Source organism: Pelophylax lessonae (assembly GCF_965119305.1).
Source record: "Pelophylax lessonae genome assembly, chromosome: 4".
Lineage (NCBI taxonomy): Eukaryota > Metazoa > Chordata > Amphibia > Anura > Ranidae > Pelophylax > Pelophylax lessonae.
The window spans coordinates 508,108,604-508,131,593 of NC_138771.1; the positions used below are offsets into that span (position 1 = coordinate 508,108,604).

The window sequence follows — 22,990 nt, forward strand, 5'->3', positions numbered from 1 at the left end:
AGCTGATGATCAGCGCAAAAAAATACTTATTTACTATGATCATGGAAGCTGTCAGCTTGAAACTCAGAAGAAGTGCAGCCCAGGAGTGCTGTATAAATGATAAAAAAAGGAAATACACTATAATACATGGTACTTTATCAGAAAATACACACCTTTTATTGCTAGTTATACAAAACTATTTTTTCTCATTGTTAAAAGATTCTTCTCTCAAATTTTATGTGTGGGTGTATAATCACACTGCAGCTGTGGATGTTGAGATAGGGCACATAATCTCCGTTTTCTACAAGTCTTCAGAAAAAGGGAATTTAGGATGATTCTTCCATCTGCAAGAACAAGAACAATGAATATTACCATGGACCCATCATAAAAATTCACAAAAAATATACGTAGGAAAACTAACTGCATTACTAATTTGAGTTTTAGGAAGTCCAATTTCTTACACTTTCTTTACATTTCCTATTTAATGCTACTTCCAAGCTTCATAGCCTGGACATAAGATGTGAAAACCAAGAAGGTAAAATCATTGTGCAGTATTACTACACAGAGCCAGACTATGTAATAAGCGAAGATAGCTGCACTCCATGTATGTAAAAAATTACAATCCGAACACACCATTTACGTCATGTTTATATCTTTCAAATGCATTTCTAAAAATAGTATAAGATTAAAAATATTAAAGATTTAAATAATAATTCCTTTTCACCCATAGCCACCAGCCTCACACATGTATGCCTCGTCACAGAGGAGAGCCTTCTTCGTTGGCACCATGTATTCCTGCTGGAACCGAGCTCCATAGCCCAACATCTCGACACCAGGAGACGCTCCCGACATCTCCTGATCTCGTACTAACAACTGAAAGCCATGAGGAGACCTGCTTCTGTTCACATGACCACTGTGATAGCTTGTGAATAGCTATCATAATGATTACTTGCTGTAAAAGTTGTCCCTGTGGTCTTTCTCATATAAATTGAGAAAAGGATATTACCAAGTTGTACCATGTTATAAGCAATGCAAAAAAAATATTTTGGAAATTGGAAATAAATATATTTTATTTGGAAATAAGAAAATAAAAAAGCTAGATGAGACATTGATCTAGAATTTTTAGTATCGGCTTTAAGCAGGATTGAACAAAAAATCAAAATGGGCACTACTCCTACTGGGCCCTGTTTGGGTACAAATAATGTACTCAAATGTGGTATCGCTGCAAATGTCAGGAGTAGGAGAATGTCTTGACATTTTCTGGTACTATTTTTGTACTATTTTGGGTCAGTTTTCCCTTAATATTAAGAATAAGAAAAAGAAAAAATCAGGAGATACCCATGAAAATGTACCACCAAATGAAGGTCCGAATTATCCTGAAAAACAAGGTTTAACTCACCTGGATACATTTAGCAGCTGCAATGATATTTACAGCTTTACACATTCCAAAGTTCCAAAACTGCATTCAAATATTAAGATTTGTTTTACTTTCCACCATGAAGGAATTAGTGCCGATTCACACATATGCGATGCGGGAACTCTGCAAATCCACTGCGGGTTCCTGCATCGCACTTGACTCGCAGGCAGTTCACACTGCCATATGTGTAGCACTGGGGGTGTCAATATAATGTTAACGACACCCCCAGATCAGTTCGCATATCGTAGTGTGAACTGTCAGTTCGGACATGAATTGAATCGCATAGGATTGAACACCCATGCGATCCGATTCTGGTGCGGACCAAAAAAAGGGTCCTGTGCAACTTTGGTCTGAATGAGATGCAAATTCAGCCATACAATCTGTATGGCTGAATTTGCATCGCACAGATATCGCATGTGATTTTCAGAGCAGTGTGCTGCGAATCACATGCGATGTCTGACATATGTGTGAACCGGGACTTAATGCACAGTGCACTGTTTACATTTTTTAAACTGGATTGCATGTCACATTGAAACATTTAATTCTTCCCTTTGCATACAGAAATGGAGCTGATGGTGAGCTGTGGGCCGGGCAGAAGAATGCTGACATTTTCCACATTTCTGAACCACAGTTCACCTAAAGGATACATTTATTCTTATTTAAATTTTTATTTAATTTCAGACAATTACATCTTCATACATTTACATCATCTCTCCCTATATACTCAAGAAGAGAGAAAAAAATAATAAAAACAGCATAGAAGATGTAATTACCCTTTTGCGCAGGATTGACATTATCGCGGCTCTGGCCAGTCACAGAGCCGGAGCCGCAAATCCGGAAGGAAGACCAGGTATAGATGAACGCTGTCTCCAACAATGACATTGCATCGCTGGAAGGCTTCGTTTTTAGGTAAGTTTCACATATTGTGCTAGTATACAATGACTACTATCACATTATGCCTTTGCCTTGCAGGTAAGGCAAAAAAAAAAAATGCAGTGGTTTACAAGCGCTTTAATACATTCTGTGTATTAAGGCATCATCTTGGTATCTTTTTTTTTTATACCACTGATGCTCTGTAATGTGAAAACAATCTTAGTGACTAACTAGCCGCTGGATTGCTTTTACAAGTGGAAGGAAGGGTGCCCTCCCCGCTGCTCTCTGTTGACTTCCTGGGCTCTCCCATCAGATTTGGCAGTCTCAGACTGAAGCCAACACTATGGCCGGCTTATCATAGAGCTGAACGGGACTGGAACAAGTATTTTGTCACTTCCAGTTTCACTGGATGTAAACAAAGCCATTTTTGGCTTGGGAAAGGATCTGATCATACTGATCTTGGTGTGATCAGATGCTTTTAAGGGCAGAAGAGAGATCTGGGGTCTAATAGACCCCAGATCTCTGAGTAAAAAGTATCTGTCACTGCTTATTGGTATCACAAGAAATGTTTAGATAATAATAATAATAAAACAGCGCTTGCCTTTGTAAAACTATATATACTGTATATCAAAATCAATGAAAGGTTCATGTGCAAAAATATGGTATATACATGACATCAGTAAAGGTGCTAAACTATTCCAACAAATGTAAGTGCTGAAAGTGCTCCAAAATGTCCACAAAGTGTATTAAGGTGCTTGAAGATATAAAAGTGCTTCAGTGATTCAAACAAATCAAACGGTGCTGGGTGCTTCACTCCCCTCCTGTGCCCCCACTCACCAGAAATAATGAACCCTCAGCTATTTCATTCTGGCTTAGGACTGGTGAGGTGACACCAATACACCTGCTTGATGCTGCCACACTGCCGCTGTACACCAACTTGCAAAGGGTCTTTGGGGTTCAAAAATAATACTGTAGATAGCTAACATAGTGAAGTCTGTTTAAAACGTTTATTGCACATAATAAAAAGCTGCTCACAAGAAATAAGTACAAAGTCGGCTTGTAGGAGAACAGAACTCTTCCGGGATTTTTTACATTCCTTATGAAAGCAATAAAAGTGATTTTAAAAAAAATTAAAGAGACAGTGTAATAATAAAAAATTTAATAAAATAAATAATTTAAAAAAAGTTACCCCGTGTTTGCTCATAAAAGCGTACGCATACGTAGGTCGTGCACGCAAATGTAAACAATGTTCACACCACAAATGTCAGGAGGAGGCTTTCAGGAAAGATAGTGGGTCCCTGCTCTTTCCCTACTCATCTGGAACATCTCTCTTCAGCTAATTATGTCCCTGACTGACAGCTGACCTCTCCCTACACTACTCACTAGCGAAATGTGTGCGAAGCCCAGGATCCAAGGTCCAGACTCTGCCTGACCAAAGATGGACGCCAGAGTCACATGGGGCGGCAGCATCCAACCGATAGCTTCCCCAGTGACCCAGGAAACCATAGAGGAACCATGTTACTCTTGACTTCCTCTTCTTATGCAATGCTGCTGTGGTTGAATGCTACCTGCTTTGGAGTTAGTAGACTGCATCTGCCTACACAGGCCTATCCCCGAGGTCTGCCTATACATACTGAAGGAGTTATAAGAAGAAAAGTGCAACACCTAGACTCCCAGATTCCTCATGGAGATGGACTAACGGTGCTTCTGCTCAGAGTGTCTTCCTAACACTAATGAAACAGGAGGTATGAGGTAGAGAGCCGGCAACTTTTTCTTCAGAAAAAGTCACTTTATTATTATTATTATGATTATTATTATTAATAATATTATACAGGATTTCTATAGTGCCAACAGTTTGCGCATCGCTCTACAACATGAGGGAAGACAATACAGTTACAATACAATTCAATACAGGAGGAATTGGAGGGCCCTGCTCATTGGAGCTTACAATCTAGAAGGGAGGGTCAAGTAAAACAAAAGGCAATCACTGTGGGGGATGAGCTGATGGAGAAAATGGAAGTATAGTTGTTAGGTGTGGGTAAGATGGGCTTCTCTGAAGAGGAGAGTTTTCAGGGATCGTCTAAAAGCTAATAGAGTAGGAGATAATCAGACAGATTGGGGTAGAGAGTTCCATAGGATTGGAGAGGCTCTGGAAAAGTCCAGGAGGCGAGTATGGGAGGAGTTGACGAGGGAGCTAGAGAGCAGGAGGTTTTGAGAGGAACAAAGAGAGTGATTAGGTTAGTATTTTTCATCGATATTGACAGAGAGATCGGGGGAAGGGGCACGTGGTGGAGGGAAAATTATAAGCTAGGTTTTGGATAGATTGAGTTTGGGGAAGTGGTGTGACATCCAGACCGATATATCTGATAGTAAATTAGTGATACGTGAGGAGACTGAGGCAGAGAGCTGAGGGGTGGATAAATAGATTTGTGTATCGTCAGCGTAGAGATGGTATTGGAAGCTGTGGGAGGCTATCAGCTGACCCAGAGAGGAGGTGTAGATTGAAAATAGGAGAGGTTCAAGAACAGAACCTTTGGGGACCCCAACAGAGAAAGGAAGAGGAGAGGAGGAAGTAGAATTGTAAGTAACGCTAAAGGTGCGGTTGGATAAGTAGGAAGAGAACCAGTGAAGAGTACAGCCATGGAGACCAAAGGTGTGGAGTTTTTGAGGAGGAGGGGGTGGTTAACTGTATCAAAGGCAGCAGAAAGGTCCAGGAGTAAGAGTACAGAATAGTGTCCATTGGTTTTGGCTGTTAGTAGATCGTTTGTTTTAGAAGAGCAGTTTCTGTGGAGTGTTGAGGCCGAAATCCAGACTGAAGGAAGACTATTCTTGGCAAGGTGGTCGCTCAGTCGCTTGTAGACCAGACGTTCAAGGAGTTTGGATAAAAAAGGGAGCAAGGAAATAGGGCGTAGGTTGCTAAGATTGGTTGGGTCCAATGAGGGGCTGACTAGTGCATGTTTTAGTTGGGGAAGTTTACATCGACTGGAGTGTACAAAATACAGTTGCTTACGTGTTTCGGCAATTAGCAGTGGAGATCAGAGAGTATCCCTGACATGTGGAGGGCAATGAAGGAGGAATGACAAAAGGGTGAAAAAGAAAAAAGTTGAATACTAAAAATAAATTAAATGAAGGCCAGAAAAAATAACAAAAAGTACAGCAGAAAAAAATTGATTTGTACAGGAACATAATCTAAAAAAATTAATGATGTTTGAAAATGTATGACTATCTGGACGGAAGTGATTTCCTGAATTGCATGAGAGGAAAACATATATGTAAATCGCTTATTAAAAATACAAAAGTGTGAAATAATAATAAGAATATGAGTAGCATATATGAGCAATGTCAAATGATAGGCAGACCTCAAGTGTTGTTCAGAAAGCATCATATAATAAATAACCCAGTGACTAGTTGGGAGGAGCAGTCCGATCACCCTCATAATGAGAGACTACATGGTGTATGTCATCATTTAAAAAAAATAAATAAAAATCTATGTCCCACCTGTAATTGAGTCCTGAGTGCATTCTAGTCTGCATGGCAAAAATCCTTTTGGGCTTCTTATCCAAAAGGATGCAATGCATGTCCCCCCATATGCAGGCTTTTTTTTTTTAACTCTCTCTATGCCACTGAAATTAAATGAGGTCATATTTGCAAGATGCACATCCCTAAAATGTTTAGAAACATTTAAAATGTGGTTAGCATTGGGATTACCAGTATCATTGTAAAGCTCAGCAATCTTGGCACGTAATTGTAATTATGCAACCAACGTATTGCAGTGCACAGGCAGTACATTCTACTACATACTACTACATACACTACAAAATTCAATCCACAATTGATGTATTCAGGAATAGGATAAATCCTCCCTGTAGTTGTAGAAGTGATAGTTGTACTTTTATAATGTTTGTCGCAGTAGCGACAGGTTCTTAAGCCACAACAATAAGAGCCTGCATCCGAAAGTGACGTATTTTTGTGGATGTTTAGAGAAAAAGAGGCTGTTGGACAGGATTACCTAGTATCTGTGAACCTCTATTAGAAAATGTACAACCCTCCTCCGTGTTTGCAAGATCTTTGACAGCATATAATGTGGGTACACATTTATTTACAATGCTAACAACCTGTTAATATTTTTTCGATAAAACGGTGACAAAGGTGACAGAATTCTTGGTTTTCTTTTTAGACATTATTTATTACCATTGCCATGTAATGTGGCTCGTCTGTGTTAGAAGCAATGTGTTTACCTCTACTAATATGCCAGTCTTTGTAACAACACCTGTTGGATATCAATAGGTACTCCTTCTCAAAGATTTCAGGAGAATAGCAGTTTCTCTTGGCCCTAATAAACTCGCCCCCCTGAGATACATCCCAGCACACACTGCGAATCACCGAATGACGTAATCGCCGACCGGACCCGGAAGTGAGAAGAGGATAAATAAAGCAGAAAATAGGGTATTTACTAGCAACAACAAAAAAAAAACGTTCCATTTGTAAAAGTCGTTTTAAAGGGGATTACATACATCTATGTAATCCAATTTATTAAAAATGGGTGGAACTCCACTTTAAGAAATGATCAGAAGATGTTCGAGTTTGGGAAATAATTACTGGGAAAATGTCTGGGATTAATAACCGCTCCTGGATGTGCACTGGTTCAACAGCAGACTTTACTAACATATTTAGAACATGTGGTGGAATAAGCAACTAAGGGATAGAGATGTACCGAACGGTTCGCCGGCGAACAGTTCCCGGCGAACTTCGAACGTTCGCGTTCGCCGCTGCGGGCGAACATATGCGATGTTCGGTCCGCCTCCTATACATCATCATTGAGGCAAACTTTGACCCTGAACATCACAGTCAGCAGACACATTCCAGGCCAATCAGCATACCTCCCTCCCACACCCTCCCACCTCCTATAAATAAGCAAGGGCAGCATCCATCTTAGATCATTTCTGTGTTACTGAGAGCAGGGAAAGTGCTGGTGCTGCTGCTGCTGTTATAGCTGGGGACAGTTCCCGGTCTTGTTAGCCAGTGTTCTTGGTACACTCCTGCTGTAAGGACAGCACCCCAAAAAGCCCTTCCTAGGACTGTTTTTTTTTTATATATATATATATATATATCTATTGTCCCCAAAAGCCCTTTTGAGGGCTGGTATTTGTGTAATTTTTTTTGTTCTGTGATATATATATATATATATATACATATATATATATATATATTGTCCCCAAAAGCCCCTTTGAGGGCTGGTATTTGAGTATTTTTTTAATATATATATATATATATATGTGTAGCATGTCCAGAACCAGAAAAAAAAGATCATATAGGTGTAAAAGGGGTTCCCACCATCCCTGCTCTACTGAAAAATTATCTTTTTTTCTGGTTCTGGACATGCTACAGAGCTGAAACTTCACAGGTACACTTTTTAGACCCCCTAGACACTAAATCACACAAAAAAGTTCTTAAAAATTGTCATTTTTGATAGAGAGCCAATTATTGGAAAAAAAAATAAAACTTAAGAAAAAAAAAATTTCTTTGGATTTATTGTCTGGGGGGTCTAAAAAGTGTACCTGTGAAGTTTCAGCTCTGTAGCATGTCCAGAACCATAAAAAAAAAAAATAGAATCAGGGTTAGGGCTAGGGTTAGGGTTAGGGTTAGGGCTAGGGTTAGGGTCAGGGCTAAGGTTAGGGTTATTTTTAGTGCTTAGGGTTAGAGGGTTAGAGTTAGAGGGGTAGGGGTAGGGCTACTAACTCTAACCCTAAGTATCTCACCGTAACCCTAACCCTAGCCCCTAACACTAAACCTAACCCTAACCCTCTAACCATAACCCTAACCCTCTAACCTTAACCCTAACCCTCTAAGCCTAGCCATAAAAATAACCCTAGCCCTAACCCTAACCCTAACCCTAATTTGTATTTTTTTCTGGTTCCGGACATGCTACAGAGCTGAAACTTCACAGGTACACTTTTTAGACCCCCCAGATGCTAAATCCAAATTTTTTATTTTTATTTTTTTTTTAATTTTTCCAATAATTGGCTCTCTATCAAAAAATTACAATTTTTAAGAACTTTTTTTTGTGTGATCCCTCTCCGGCATGCCACAGTCCAGGTGTTTGTCCCCTTGAAACAACTTTTCCATTACTATTGTGGCCAGAAAGAGTCCCTGTGGGTTTTAAAATTCGCCTGCCTATTAAAGTCTATGGCGGTTCGCAATGTTCGCCGGTTCGCGAACATTCGCCGATGTTCGCCGTTCGCGAACAGCGAATTTTATGTTCGCGACATCACTACTAAGGGACTAAGTTTTGCAATATATTACATCCTTAACCAATGTCTCTATCCCCCAGGATCAAAGGGTTTTTCTATTAGGCCTGGTGAAACCCTTGGCCATGCAGAAATCAACAACAATATTACTTGGCCTAAGGTTATTTTACCAGGAATGACATTGTTCTCTTCTGGAAACCTCCAGCTCCTCCAACTCTGGACTGTTAGAAATCCTTTATTAACTCCTTGATCTTTGAGGAGTAAAAATGGCGACTGAGGTTTCTTAGCCCTGTAGAGGGCATGCGCATTCTACTTGATATGTGGGAGTATTGCCCAGCTAGGGTTGGTGTGATCCTTCTCTTTTGGACCTATGCATCTGCTGGAAGGGAGCTGTATAAAAGTGGCAGGGTTTGGTCCAGCACCCCCTGGGTTCTGTGACAAACACACCACAGTGACATCCCAACCTAAAATTGCTAGGCAGAGATAGACCCACGGTGGGGGATATAAAGGAAGGGGTGTCTACCTTATTTGGGAGATGAACAGGAGCTTTCCATCTCTGTGGGTCTGAGCACCACGATATTGTAAAATATATGGAGTACATTTATAACATGGCGGTTTTAAGACAATGGGTGTATTTGCTGAATGTTCTATTGCACAGTACAGTATTTACAGTGCCTAGAAAAAATTTTCATACCCCTTGAAATTTTCCACATTTTGTCATGTTTATCATTGAAGCAGCCAAGGGGCCCATGGTAACTCTGGAGGAGCTACAGAGATCCACAGCTCAGATGGGAGAATCTGTCCACAGGACAACTAGTCGTGCACTCCACAAATCTGACCTAATGAAAGAGTGGCAAGAAGAAAGCCATTGTTGAAAGAAAGCCATAAGAAGTCCCATTTGCAGTTTACGAGTAGCAATGTGGGAGAGACAGCAATAATGTGGAAGAAGGTACTCTGGTCAGATGAGACCAAAATTGAACTTTTTGGCCTAAAGGCAAAACACTATGTGTGACGGAAAAGTAACACTGCTCATCACCCTGAACACATCATTCCCACCGTGAAACATGGTGGTGGCAGCATCATGTTGCTGGGATGCTTTTTATCAGCAGGGACAGGGAAGCTGGTGAGAGTTGATAGGAAGATTTATAGAGTCTGCAAAGACTTGAGACTGGGGCAGAGGTTCACCTCCTAGCAGGACAACAACCCAAAACATACAGCCAGAGCTCCAATGGAATAGTTTAGATCCAAGCATATTCATGTATTAGAATGGCTCAGTCAAAGTCCAGACCTAAATCCAATTGAGAATTTGTGGCAAGACTTGAAAATTGGTAGATGTGTATATTCAGAGAATATGCCTCGCGCCTAGGAGTGCCTAATATAATATGTGCTGCTATAATAAATATATATAAATAAAGCAGCTACTATAGATAAATGAATTGAGTAAGAAAACCCCCCGGCTAAAAGGGATAATATAGCGCTTGCTAAAAATTGCAAATATGTAAAATATCAATCTAAAACCATAAATAATAATATAAACGTCCCTAAAACGCACAGTAAGACATTACATGAATATAAAATTAATAACAATAGTGCCAAGTGAAGTCCAAAAAAAGTGCAATAGTGACTATATAATAGTGACTATATATTAAAAGTCCAAAGAAAGTGCCAGGAAAAAAAGTGCGAGTGCTTGAGGCTGAATCCTCCAGTGATCCAGGAACTCCAATCACAAAGGTGACATTCAAAGGAGATATAGGATGTACACTCACCAGATGTGATGGGTCTCAAGTGTCATATGACAAAGAGACCAATATTGCTTAATGACCATCCAGGTCAGGGATAGGTGACTGCTGGGCTCAAATCCTCCTAGACCGGGATTCTCCTGATGTATAGATCGGGTTCCCTAGGTCCTCTAATTTGAATGGGGAGAGGAAAGAAAGAGGCTCCGGATGGTGCAATATCGTTAAAAAGTATTGTTTATTGAATAAAAGTAGCCAAACATGGATGAAATAGCTTAAAAATAGCTGCTAGCTGTCCTCCGGTAACTGCCTGTAGCGTGGTGAGCGGTTTGCGTTCCAAGCTCGACTTCCGGGTTGACGGAGTGCGTTCCACCTGACGTGCGTTCCACCTCTGAAGACATCACACGCTCTGACGAAACGCGCGTCAGGTGGAACGCACGCCGTCAACCCGGAAGTCGAGCTTGGAACGCAAACCGCTCTCCACGCTAGGGAACCCGATCTATACATCAGGAGAATTCAGGTCTAGGAGGATTTGAGCCCAGCAGTCACCTATCCCTGACCTGGATGGTCATTAAGCAATATTGGTCTCTTTGTCATATGTCACTTGAGACCCATCACATCTGGTGAGTGTACATCCTATATCTCCTTTGAATGTCACCTTTGTGATTGGACTTCCTGAATCACTGGAGGATTCAGCCTCAAGCACTCGCACTTTTTTTCCTGGCACTTTCTTTGGACTTTTAATACATAGTCACTATTATATAGTCACTATTGCACTTTTATGGACTTCACTTGGCACTATTGTTATTAATTTTTTATTCATGTAATGTCTTACTGTGCGTTTTAGGGACGTTTATATTATTATTTATGGTTTTAGATTGATATTTTACATATTTGCAATTTTTAGCAAGCGCTATATTATCCCTTTTAGCCGGGGGGTTTTCTTACTCAAGACTTGAAAATTGCTGTTTACAGACAATCTGACAGAGCTTGAGCTATTTTGCAAAGGAGAATGTGCAAAAATGTCACTCTCTAGATGTGCAAAGCTAGAAGAGACATACCCAAAAAGACTTGCAGCTGTAATTGCAGTGAAAGGTGGTTCTACAAAGTATTTACTCAGGGGGGCTGAATACAAATGCACGCCACACTTTTCAGATATTTATAGGTAAAACATTTTGAAAACCATTTATCATTTTCCTTCCACTTCACAATTATGTGCCACTTTGTGTTGGTCTATCACATAAAATCCCAATTAGGGATGAGCTTCAAGTTCGAGTCGAACCTAAGTTCGACTTGAACATCAGCTGTTCGCGTGTTCCCTGAACACACGAACAATTGGGGCGCTCGGCGGGAAGTTCGCACCGCCGATGAGCGCCCCATAATGCACTGCGCTGGTGCAGTGAATAAATTACTAACGATCTGATGATTGGCCAAAGCATTCACATGACCTGTATGCTTTGGCCAATCACAGCACAGTGTCAGTGTGCATGTCAGTGTCAGTGTCAGAGGCATGATTGTCCACGCCCCACACTATATAAGGCTGCTGCTTACACGGCAGCCGTGCATAGTGTATGATAATAGAGTTTAGGCAGGTAGTTAGTGGATAGTGAGTTGAGTTATTTTAGTACAGTGAACAGGCATACCCCACTTTTATAATGTATATGTTGTAGTCTTGGGTCCCCTCTCAGTGCTCCCCAAGTTTTGTGTCCCTGTCACTTATAGTTCATAAGCAGTGCCATGTCAAGCAGACCGAGATTTCCCATAGACGCCAATGTTAAAGACAGGGAGCAGGGCCATGTCAAAATGACCGAGATTTCCCATAGACACCAATGTTAAAGACAGGGAGCAGTGCCATGTCAAGCTGACCGAGATTTCCCATAGACACCAATGTTAAAGACAGGGAGCAGTGCCATGTCAAGCTGATCAAGCTTTCCCATAGACGCCAATGAGCACTGAAAGCTGAAGATTGGTCTAGGCAGGAAGGGGGTGAAAGTGCCCTGTATTTAAGTTAACACTATGACAGAATTAAAAAAAAAAATGGAGTGGGCCCCCCCCCCCCTCCCACGATCCATACCAGACCCTTATCCGAGCAAGCAGCCTGACTGGCCAGAATGGGGGGGGGGGGGACGAGCGAGCACCCCCCTCCTGAACCATACCAGGCCGCTTGCCCTCAACATGGGGAGGGTGCTTTGGGGTGTCCCCCAAAGCACCTTGTCCCCATGTTGATGGGGACAAGGGTCTCTTCCCGACGACCCTGGGCTGTGGTTGTGGGGGTCTACGGGTGGGGGGCTTATCGGAATCACAAAGCCTCCTTTAACAAGGGGGCCCCCAAACCCCGGCCCTCTATGTGAATGGGTATCGGGTACATCGACCCTATCCATTCACCGAAAAAGTGTACAAAAAAAATATAAAGACAGCTAGTTTTTGACAAGTCCTTTGTTAAAAAATAAAAATAAAAAAATAGTGTCCCCCCATTTTAATCAATCTTCAATCACGTCGCCCGCTGCTGCACCCAAAAAAGAGGAAAAAAAAAAGACGCTCCTGCCTCTTCACACGCCTCCCGTAATGAGCTGTTTGAGCAGTGACAGCTCTTTTATAGGAAAGGGGCGAGGAAACCGCCCCCCTTCTGACGTCACGAGCGCCCGATAATGCACTGCGCTGGTGCAGTGAATAAATTACTGATGTCACGTCAGAAGGGGCGGTGCCACTGGGTGATCCCCGCCTCTTTCTTATAAAAGAGCTGTCCCCATACACTTTTTATGGCAATAACGTGCATATAAGCCTTTAAAATGAGGACTTTTGATTTTTCATGTTTATGTCCCATAGACTTTAATAGAGTTCGCTAGACCTTTTACCCTGTTCGAGATGTTCTGTCACTAATCCCAATAAAATACATTTACATTTTTGGTTTTAACATGACAACATGTGGAAAATTTCAAGGCATTGTATGTTTATACAGTCTCTAACAATATAGGGTAATCTTTATACCCAACCTTTTTGTATTGAACTAAGGACCCCCCTAATACATACAAAAATCTGGTACAGCTTTCCTTAATTATTTCTTTGGGAAATTCAAAGTTTGTTGTTATTGGTTTAATATTTTTGATAGAAAAGCTGGTCGATGAGATATATAATTCATATCTTTAGTGACATCTAGTGGTGGTTTTCAGAATTTCTATAGCACTATTTAAAGAGGTATTAAATCCAAAACCACAAATGTAATATATGTAATATATTATTATTATTATTTACATTACATTCCGAGCAGAGGATATTGACATCTGAAAATGCTTTGTTTTATATTATTATTATTATTTACATTACATTCCGAGCAGAGGATATTGACATCTGAAAACGCTTTGCTATCTTCTTATAGCCTTCTCCAGCTTTGTGAGCGTCAACTATTTTCAGCTTCAGTTTTCTAGACATCTGCTTAGTAGGGTTGAGCGGACACCTAGATGTCCGTGTTCGACGGGTTCGGCCGAACTTTAAAAAAAAGTCCGGGTCCGTGTCCCGGACTTTTACCGAACTTTTCCCGGACACCGAACCCCATTGAAGTCAATGGGGACCCGAACTTTAAGGCACTAAAATGGCTCTAAAACACCAAAGGAAAGGGCTAGAGTGCTGCAAATGGCAGCAAAACGTAATTAAGAGCATGGCAAGTGCTCTGCAAACAAATGTGGATAGGGAAATAACTTAAAACAACAAAAAAAAACAGAAAAATAAAACAATGTTCTTCTTCATCTCTGAAGGACGAGGCCCATATGGAGTAGGAGGGAGGTTGAGGTGGTGGTGGATGTGGCGGTGACATAGGCGTGCGCACAGGGTGTGCTGGGTGTGCCTGGGCACACCCTAATCACCTAGGGCACATAGCATTGCCAGTGAGGAGATGGGAAAGATCTCCCTGGGACCTGCTCTGCTCTATTTCTCCTTGCCTACAGGTACATGGCCCCGATACATTACTCTCCCTGCTGGCAAACACATGCATGTGTATTTCAACTTTGGGGTGCACACCTTAATGCAATAGGCTGCGCACACCTATGGGCGGTGTAGGTGGAAGCGGCGGTGGAGGAGGACCAGGGCCGGATTAACAGCATCATGGGCTTGGTGCTGAGGATTTTGAAGGGCCTTAAGGGCCGTGCCTTGCCATGCACCCAGAGGAGGAAGGGTGCAGCCATGCATGCCTAATTCAACATGGGATGCTGTCTCTGAAGCCCATAAACACATCCATGCATCGCCAACTGTCCCTCCTTGTCCGGCCTTCACGCTGTGTGGGGAGGTTCTGAGGGTGCTGCCTGGGGAAGCGAGCATAGAAGCCAGACTTCTGTGTTTACAAGTGACAGAAGAGCGGTAACAGTGAATATGGCCAACCCGGGGCCTATATAAAAGGTAGGGGCCTGGAGCTGCAGCTCCAATAGCCCCTACATTAATCTGGCCCTGAGGAGGAGGACGAGGTAGCCAACACTGCTTCTTTTCAAAAATTTTAAATGAGGGTACACCCCAAAAGAGTGAGAAAGAGCAAAAATGGAACAATGGGTGGGTAAGGTCGGTATCCATTGCTATTCTGCATAAGGTACGGAAAAGTCCCGTGGGATCCATGCCTGGTTCATTTTAATGAACGTGAGCTTGTCCACATTGTCTCTGGACAGGCGGCTGCGCTTGTCTGTTATAACGCCCCCAGCCGTGCTAAATACCCGTTCAGATAATACACTGGCTGCAGGGCACGCCAGCACCTCCAAGGCGTAAAGGGCAAGCTCAGGCCATGTGCCCAATTTGGAGACCCAGAAGTTGAAGGGGGCAGACCCGTCATTCACTACATGTAGGCGTGTGCACACATACTGCTCCACCATGTTGGTAAAATGCTGCCTCCTGCTAAGACGTTCCATCTGAGCTGCTGGTGCTGCTGTTTGTTGTGGCGTGCTGACAAAGCTTTTCCACATTTCGGCCATGCTAACCCTGCCTTCTGAGGTGCTGGCGGTGCCCTGGTTGCGTTGGCGACCTCCTCCTCCTCCTCCTCTGCCTTGTGCTTCCACTGTGGCCCCGCTGTCAGATGGGAATGCCAGCAGCATGGCGTCTACCAGCGTGCGCTTGTACTCGCGCATCTTGCGATCGCGCTCCAGTGAGTGAATTAAGGACGGTACGTTGTCCTTGTAACGGGGATCCAGCAGCGTGGCCACCCAGTAATCAGCACAAGTTAGAATGTGGGCAACTCGGCGGTCGTTGTGGAGACACTGCAGCATGTAATCGCTCATGTGTGCCAGGCTGCCCAGAGGCGACGAAAGGCTGTCCTCTGTGGGAGGTGTATCGTCCGTGTCCTCTGTATCCCCCCAGCCACGCACCAGTGATGGCCATGAGCTGGCCTGGGTGCCACCCTGCTGTGAACATGGTTCCATCTCCTCCTCCAGCTCCTCCTCCTCCTCATCCTCCTCATCCTCCAGAACTGTGCCCCTGCTGGACAATTGCGTCCCTGGCGTTTGCGTGTGCAGGAACCCACCCTCGGAGCCCCTTGCGAATGACTGCCCTGAAAGCCTTGGAAATGTTACCTCTTCATCCTCCTCCTCCTCCTCATCCTGTGCCACATCCTCTTCCATCATCGCCCGAATTGTTTTTTCAAGGAGGCATAGAAGTGGGATAGTTAAGCTGAGAACGGCGTCATTGCCACTGGCCATGTTGGTGGAGTACTCAAAACAGCGCAACAAGGCACACAGGTCTCGCATGGAGGCCCAGTTATTGGTGGTGAAGTGGTGCTGTTCCGCAGAGCGACTCACGCGTGCGTGCTGCAGCTGAAACTCCACTATGGCCTGCTGCTGCTCGCACAGTCTTTCCAGCATGTGCAAGGTGGAGTTCCACCTTGTGGGCACGTCACATATGAGGCGGTGAGCGGGAAGGCCAAAGTTACGCTGCAGCGCTGCCAGGCGAGCAGCAGCAGGGTGAGAACGCCGAAAGTGCGCACAAACGGCCCGCACTTTCTGCAGCAGCTCTGACATATCGGGGTAGTTTTTAAGGAACCTCTGCACCACCAAATTCAGCACATGCGCCAGGCAAGGGATGTGCGTCAAACCGGCTAGGCCCAGAGCTGCTATGAGATTTCGCCCGTTATCGCACACCACCAGGCCGGGCTTGAGGCTCGCTGGCAGCAACCACTCATTTGTCTGCTGTTCCATGCTCCTCCACAACTCCTGCGCGGTGTGTGGTTTGTCCCCCAAACAGGCAAGTTGTAAAACTGCCTGCTGTCGTTTACCCCTGGCCGTGCTGAAGTTGGTGGTGAAGGTGTTACGCTGTCCGGATGAGGAGGCGGTAGAGGATGAGGAAGCGGAGTAGGAGGAGTTAGGAACAGGAGGCAAACTGAAGCGCCCTGCAATCCTCGGTGGTGGAAGGACATGCGCCAAATTGCTATCCGCCTCAGGCCCATCCGCCACTGCATTTACCCAGTGTGCCGTTAGGGAGATATAACGCCCCTGACCGTGCTTACTGGTCCACGTATCCGTAGTTAGGTGGACCTTGGCACAGATGGCGTTGCGCAGTGCACACCTGATATTTTCCCCCACTTGGTTGTGCAGGGAAGGGATGGCTTGCCTGGAAAAGTAGTGGCGGCTGGGCACGACGTACTGTGGGACAGCCACCGACATAAGGTTTTTAAAACTGTGCGTCTCCACCAGACGGAATGACAGCATTTCAAAGGCCAATAATTTTGAAATGCTGGCATTCAGGGCCAGGGATCGCGGGTGGGTAGGGGGGTACTTCCTCTTCCTCTCAAGTGTTTGGGAGATGGAAAGCTGAACGCTTCCACGGGACATTGTGGAGATGGTTGTTGGTGACCCAGGTGGTGGTGTTGCTGACAGATCGTCTGTTTGCGGGGTGGCAGGTGCCGGTATCACTACAGATGTGGCTGGAGCGGCCGAGACTGCAGCAGAAGAGGAAGCAGGATGAGCCAGAGACGTTTCTTGGTTTTGAAGGTGTGTACTCCACTGCAGCTCGTGCTTTGCACTTAGATGCCTGATCATGCAGGTTGTGCTCAGGTTGAGAAGGTTTATGCCTCGCTTCAAGCTCTGATTGCACAGGGTGCAAACCACTCGTGTCCTGTCATCAGCACATTTTCTAAAGAACTTCCACGCTAGAGAACTCCTTTGAGCTGACTTTGGTGCGCTCGTTCCCTTGCTGCGTTGGGCAGTAGCGGGCGTAGTGTCTAGGGCACGGCCGCTCCGCTTCTGCACCCTGCTCCCTCTTCTGCTGTGCTGGTGGCTCTGTGCGACCACCGCCTCTTCCTCCAAACTACTCAGGTCACCTGCATGACGTTCATTCCATGTGGGGTCGAGGACCTCATCGTCCTCCACATCATCTTCCACCCAGTCTTCACCCCTGCCCTCCTTGTCGGTCTCCACAATGCTGAACGCCGCAGCAGTTGGCACCTGCGTTTCGTCATCATCGGAGACGTGCTGCGATGATCCTTGCATGTACTCATCTTGAGAAATAAGTGGTTGGGCATCGCTGCACTCAATCTCTTCCACTTCTGGGGCAGGGCTAGGTGGATGGCCCTGGGAAACCCTGCTGACAGAGTCCTCAAAAAGAATAAGAGACTGCTGTATGGCTTGGGGCTCAGACTGCTGGCCTGATTTGCAAGGGGGTGAGGTGAAAGACGGTTGGACATTGGCTGCAGGTGCCAACTCTGACCTTTCTGCAGTAGACTGGGTGGGAGACAATGTGAAGGAACTGGAGGCACTGTCAGCAGCAAACCAATCTACTATCGCCTCAACTTGTTCTGGCCTCATCACTTCTAGGGGCGTTTGATGCCCTACCAAATACTGATGCAGGTTCTGTCGCCTACTCACACTTGAGGAAGGTGTTTCACTTGTGCGTGTAGCTGGCACAGATCGACCACGTCCTCTCCTTGCAACAGGAGCTCTACCAGCAGCACCACGACCCAGGCCACGGCCCTTATTTGACGGTCTCCTCATATTTCTGTAATTTAAGATCTTGCCCTAGAAAGGTTTTTATTGAATAGCGGAATAGGAAATATGATCCAAAAAAGTGTATGTATCTCGCACGTACAAAACCACACTAGGCCCCAATTACTATTGTTTCTACCCCTAAAAGGATGGATGAGGAGTAGGAGGAGTATGGAACAGACAGCACCCTCAAATCTTCAGAAGTATGAGATGAACCCCAAAAACTTGGAAAGGTGGATCTCACACGTACCGACACAGACTATCCCGCAATTCAATTGATCCTCAAAGGTTTTTATTGAATAGCGGAATAGGAAATATGATCAAAAAAAGTGTATGTATCTCGCACGTACACAACCCAACTAGGCCCCAATTACTATTGTTTGTACCCCTAAAAGGATGGATGAGGAGTAGGAGGAGGAGTATGGAACAGGCAGCACCCTCAAATCTTCAGAAGTATGAGATGAACCCCAAAAACTTGGAAAGGTGGATCTCACACGTACCGACACAGACTATCCCGCAATTCAATTGATCCTCAAAGGTTTTTATTGAATAGCGGAATAGGAAATATGATCAAAAAAAGTGTATGTATCTCGCACGTACACAACCACACTAGGCCCCAATTACTATTGTTTGTACCCCTAAAAGGATGGATGAGGAGTAGGAGGAGGAGTATGGAACAGGCAGCACCCTCAAATCTTCAGAAGTATGAGATGAACCCCAAAAACTTGGAAAGGTGGATCTCACACGTACCGACACAGACTATCCCGCAATTCAATTGATCCTCAAAGGTTTTTATTGAATAGCGGAATAGGAAATATGATCAAAAAAAGTGTATGTATCTCGCACGTACACAACCACACTAGGCCCCAATTACTATTGTTTGTACCCCTAAAAGGATGGTTGAGCAGTAGGAGCAGGAGTATGGAACAGGCAGCACCCTCAAATCTTCAGAAGTATGAGATGAACCCCAACAACTTGGAAAGGTGGATCTCACACGTACCGACACAGACTATCTCGCAATTGAATTGATCCCCAAAGGTTTTAATTGAATAGCGGAATAGAAAATATGATCAAAAAGAAAGTGTATGTATCTCGCACGTACACCACCACACTAGGCCCCAACTACTATTGTTTGTACCCCTAAAAGGATGGTTGAGCAGTAGGAGGAGGAGTATGGAACAGGCAGCACCCTCAAATCTTCAGAAGTATGAGATGAACCCCAAAAACTTGGAAAGGTGGATCTCTCTCACACGTACCAACACAGACTATCCCCCAATTTAACTGATCCCCAAAGGTTTTTGATTAAATAGCGGAATAGAAAATATGATCCAAAAAAAGTGTATGTATATCACACGTACACAACCACACTAGGCCCCAATTACTATTGTTTGTACCCCTAAAAGGCTAGATGAGGAGTAGGGGGGGTATGGAACAGGCAGCACCCTCAAATCTTCAGAAGTATGAGATGAACCCCAAAAACTTGGAAAGGTGGATCTCTCTCACACGTACCAACACAGACTATCCCCCAATTTAACTGATCCCCAAAGGTTTTTGATTAAATAGCGGAATAGAAAATATGATCCAAAAAAAGTGTATGTATATCACACGTACACAACCACACTAGGCCCCAATTACTATTGTTTGTACCCCTAAAAGGCTAGATGAGGAGTAGGGGGGGTATGGAACAGGCAGCACCCTCAAATCTTCAGAAGTATGAGATGAACCCCAAAAACTTGGAAAGGTGGATCTCTCTCACACGTACCAACACAGACTATCCCCCAATTTAACTGATCCCCAAAGGTTTTTGATTAAATAGCGGAATAGAAAATATGATCCAAAAAAAGTGTATGTATATCACACGTACACAACCACACTAGGCCCCAATTACTATTGTTTGTACCCCTAAAAGGCTAGATGAGGAGTAGGGGGGGTATGGAACAGGCAGCACCCTCAAACCTTCAGAAGTATGAGATGAACCCCAACAACTTGGAAAGGTGGATCTCTCTCACACGTACCAACACAGACTATCCCCCAATTTAACTGATCCCCAAAGGTTTTTGATTAAATAGCGGAATAGAAAATATGATCCAAAAAAAGTGTATGTATATCACACGTACACAACCACACTAGGCCCCAATTACTATTGTTTGTACCCCTAAAAGGCTAGGAGTAGGGGGAGTATGGAACAGGCAGCACCCTCAAACCTTCAGAAGTATGAGATGAACCCCAACAACTTGGAAAGGTGGATCTCTCTCACACGTACCAACACAGACTATCCCCCAATTTAACTGATCCCCAAAGGTTTTTGATTAAATAGCGGAATAGAAAATATGATCCAAAAAAAGTGTATGTATATCACACGTACACAACCACACTAGGCCCCAATTACTATTGTTTGTACCCCTAAAAGGCTAGATGAGGAGTAGGGGGGGTATGGAACAGGCAGCACCCTCAAACCTTCAGAAGTATGAGATGAACCCCAACAACTTGGAAAGGTGGATCTCTCTCACACGTACCAACACAGACTATCCCCCAATTTAACTGATCCCCAAAGGTTTTTGATTAAATAGCGGAATAGAAAATATGATCCAAAAAAAGTGTATGTATATCACACGTACACAACCACACTAGGCCCCAATTACTATTGTTTGTACCCCTAAAAGGCTAGATGAGGAGTAGGGGGGGTATGGAACAGGCAGCACCCTCAAACCTTCAGAAGTATGAGATGAACCCCAACAACTTGGAAAGGTGGATCTCTCTCACACGTACCAACACAGACTATCCCCCAATTTAACTGATCCCCAAAGGTTTTTGATTAAATAGCGGAATAGAAAATATGATCCAAAAAAAGTGTATGTATATCACACGTACACAACCACACTAGGCCCCAATTACTATTGTTTGTACCCTTAAAAGGCTAGGAGTAGGGGGAGTATGGAACAGGCAGCACCCTCAAACCTTCAGAAGTATGAGATGAACCCCAACAACTTGGAAAGGTGGATCTCTCTCACACGTACCAACACAGACTATCCCCCAATTTAACTGATCCCCAAAGGTTTTTGATTAAATAGCGGAATAGAAAATATGATCCAAAAAAAGTGTATGTATATCACACGTACACAACCACACTAGGCCCCAATTACTATTGTTTGTACCCCTAAAAGGCTAGATGAGGAGTAGGGGGGGTATGGAACAGGCAGCACCCTCAAACCTTCAGAAGTATGAGATGAACCCCAACAACTTGGAAAGGTGGATCTCTCTCACACGTACCAACACAGACTATCCCCCAATTTAACTGATCCCCAAAGGTTTTTGATTAAATAGCGGAATAGAAAATATGATCCAAAAAAAGTGTATGTATATCACACGTACACAACCACACTAGGCCCCAATTACTATTGTTTGTACCCCTAAAAGGCTAGATGAGGAGTAGGGGGGGTATGGAACAGGCAGCACCCTCAAACCTTCAGAAGTATGAGATGAACCCCAACAACTTGGAAAGGTGGATCTCTCTCACACGTACCAACACAGACTATCCCCCAATTTAACTGATCCCCAAAGGTTTTTGATTAAATAGCGGAATAGAAAATATGATCCAAAAAAAGTGTATGTATATCACACGTACACAACCACACTAGGCCCCAATTACTATTGTTTGTACCCCTAAAAGGCTAGGAGTAGGGGGAGTATGGAACAGGCAGCACCCTCAAACCTTCAGAAGTATGAGATGAACCCCAACAACTTGGAAAGGTGGATCTCTCTCACACGTACCAACACAGACTATCCCCCAATTTAACTGATCCCCAAAGGTTTTTGATTAAATAGCGGAATAGAAAATATGATCCAAAAAAAGTGTATGTATATCACACGTACACAACCACACTAGGCCCCAATTACTATTGTTTGTACCCCTAAAAGGCTAGATGAGGAGTAGGGGGAGTATGGAACAGGCAGCACCCTCAAATCTTCAGAAGTATGAGATTGTGTTCACTGTACCCCACAAAGATTGAGTTCACTGCACCCCACAATGATTGTGTTCACTGCACCCCACAAAGATTGTGTTCACTGCACCTCACAAAGATTGTGTTCACTGTACCCCCCAAAGATTGTGTTCACTGCACCCCACAAAGATTCTGTTCACTGTACCCCACAAAGATTGTGTTCACTGCACCCTAAAAGGATGTTGTTCACTGCACCCCACAAAGATTGTGTTCACTGCACCCTAAAAGGATGTTGTTCACTGCACCCCAAAAAGATTGTGTTCACTGTACCCCCCCAAAGATTGTGTTCACTGCACCCCACAAAGATTGTGTTCACTGCACCCCAAAAAGATTGTGTTCACTGTACCCCCCAAAGATTGTGTTCACTGCACCCCAAAAAGATTGTGTTCACTGTACCCCCCAAAGATTGTGTTCACTGCACCCCACAAAGATTCTGTTCACTGTACCCCACAAAGATTGTGTTCACCTCACCCCAAAAAGATTGTGTTCACTGTACCCCCCCAAAGATTGTGTTCACTGCACCCCACAAAGATTCTGTTCACTGCACCCCACAAAGGATTTTGTTCACTGCACCCCAAAAAGATTGTGTTCACTGCACCCCAAAAAGGATTTTGATCACTGCACCCCAAAAAGGATGTTGTTCACTGCACCCCAAAAATGATTTTGTTCACTCCACCCCAAAAAGATTGTGTTCACTGCACCCCACAAAGATTGTGTTCACTGCACCCCAAAAAGATTGTGTTCACTGTACCCCCCAAAGATTGTGTTCACTGCACCCCACAAAGATTCT

At 44.0% G+C, this 22,990-nt stretch overlaps 1 protein-coding gene across 1 annotated transcript in view; it reads right to left on the reverse strand.

Moving 5' to 3' along the window:
* Positions 1 to 253: 253 nt before the first annotated feature.
* Positions 254 to 22,990, reverse strand: part of LOC309552735 (prostaglandin-E(2) 9-reductase-like) — a 107,567-nt gene continuing 84,830 nt past the window's right edge. The window contains exon 7 of the mRNA XM_082253656.1: positions 254 to 323. Within this exon, the coding sequence (XP_082109782.1) occupies positions 281 to 323 (43 nt within the window). The 3' untranslated portion in view covers positions 254 to 280. The remainder of the gene's footprint in view (positions 324 to 22,990) is intronic.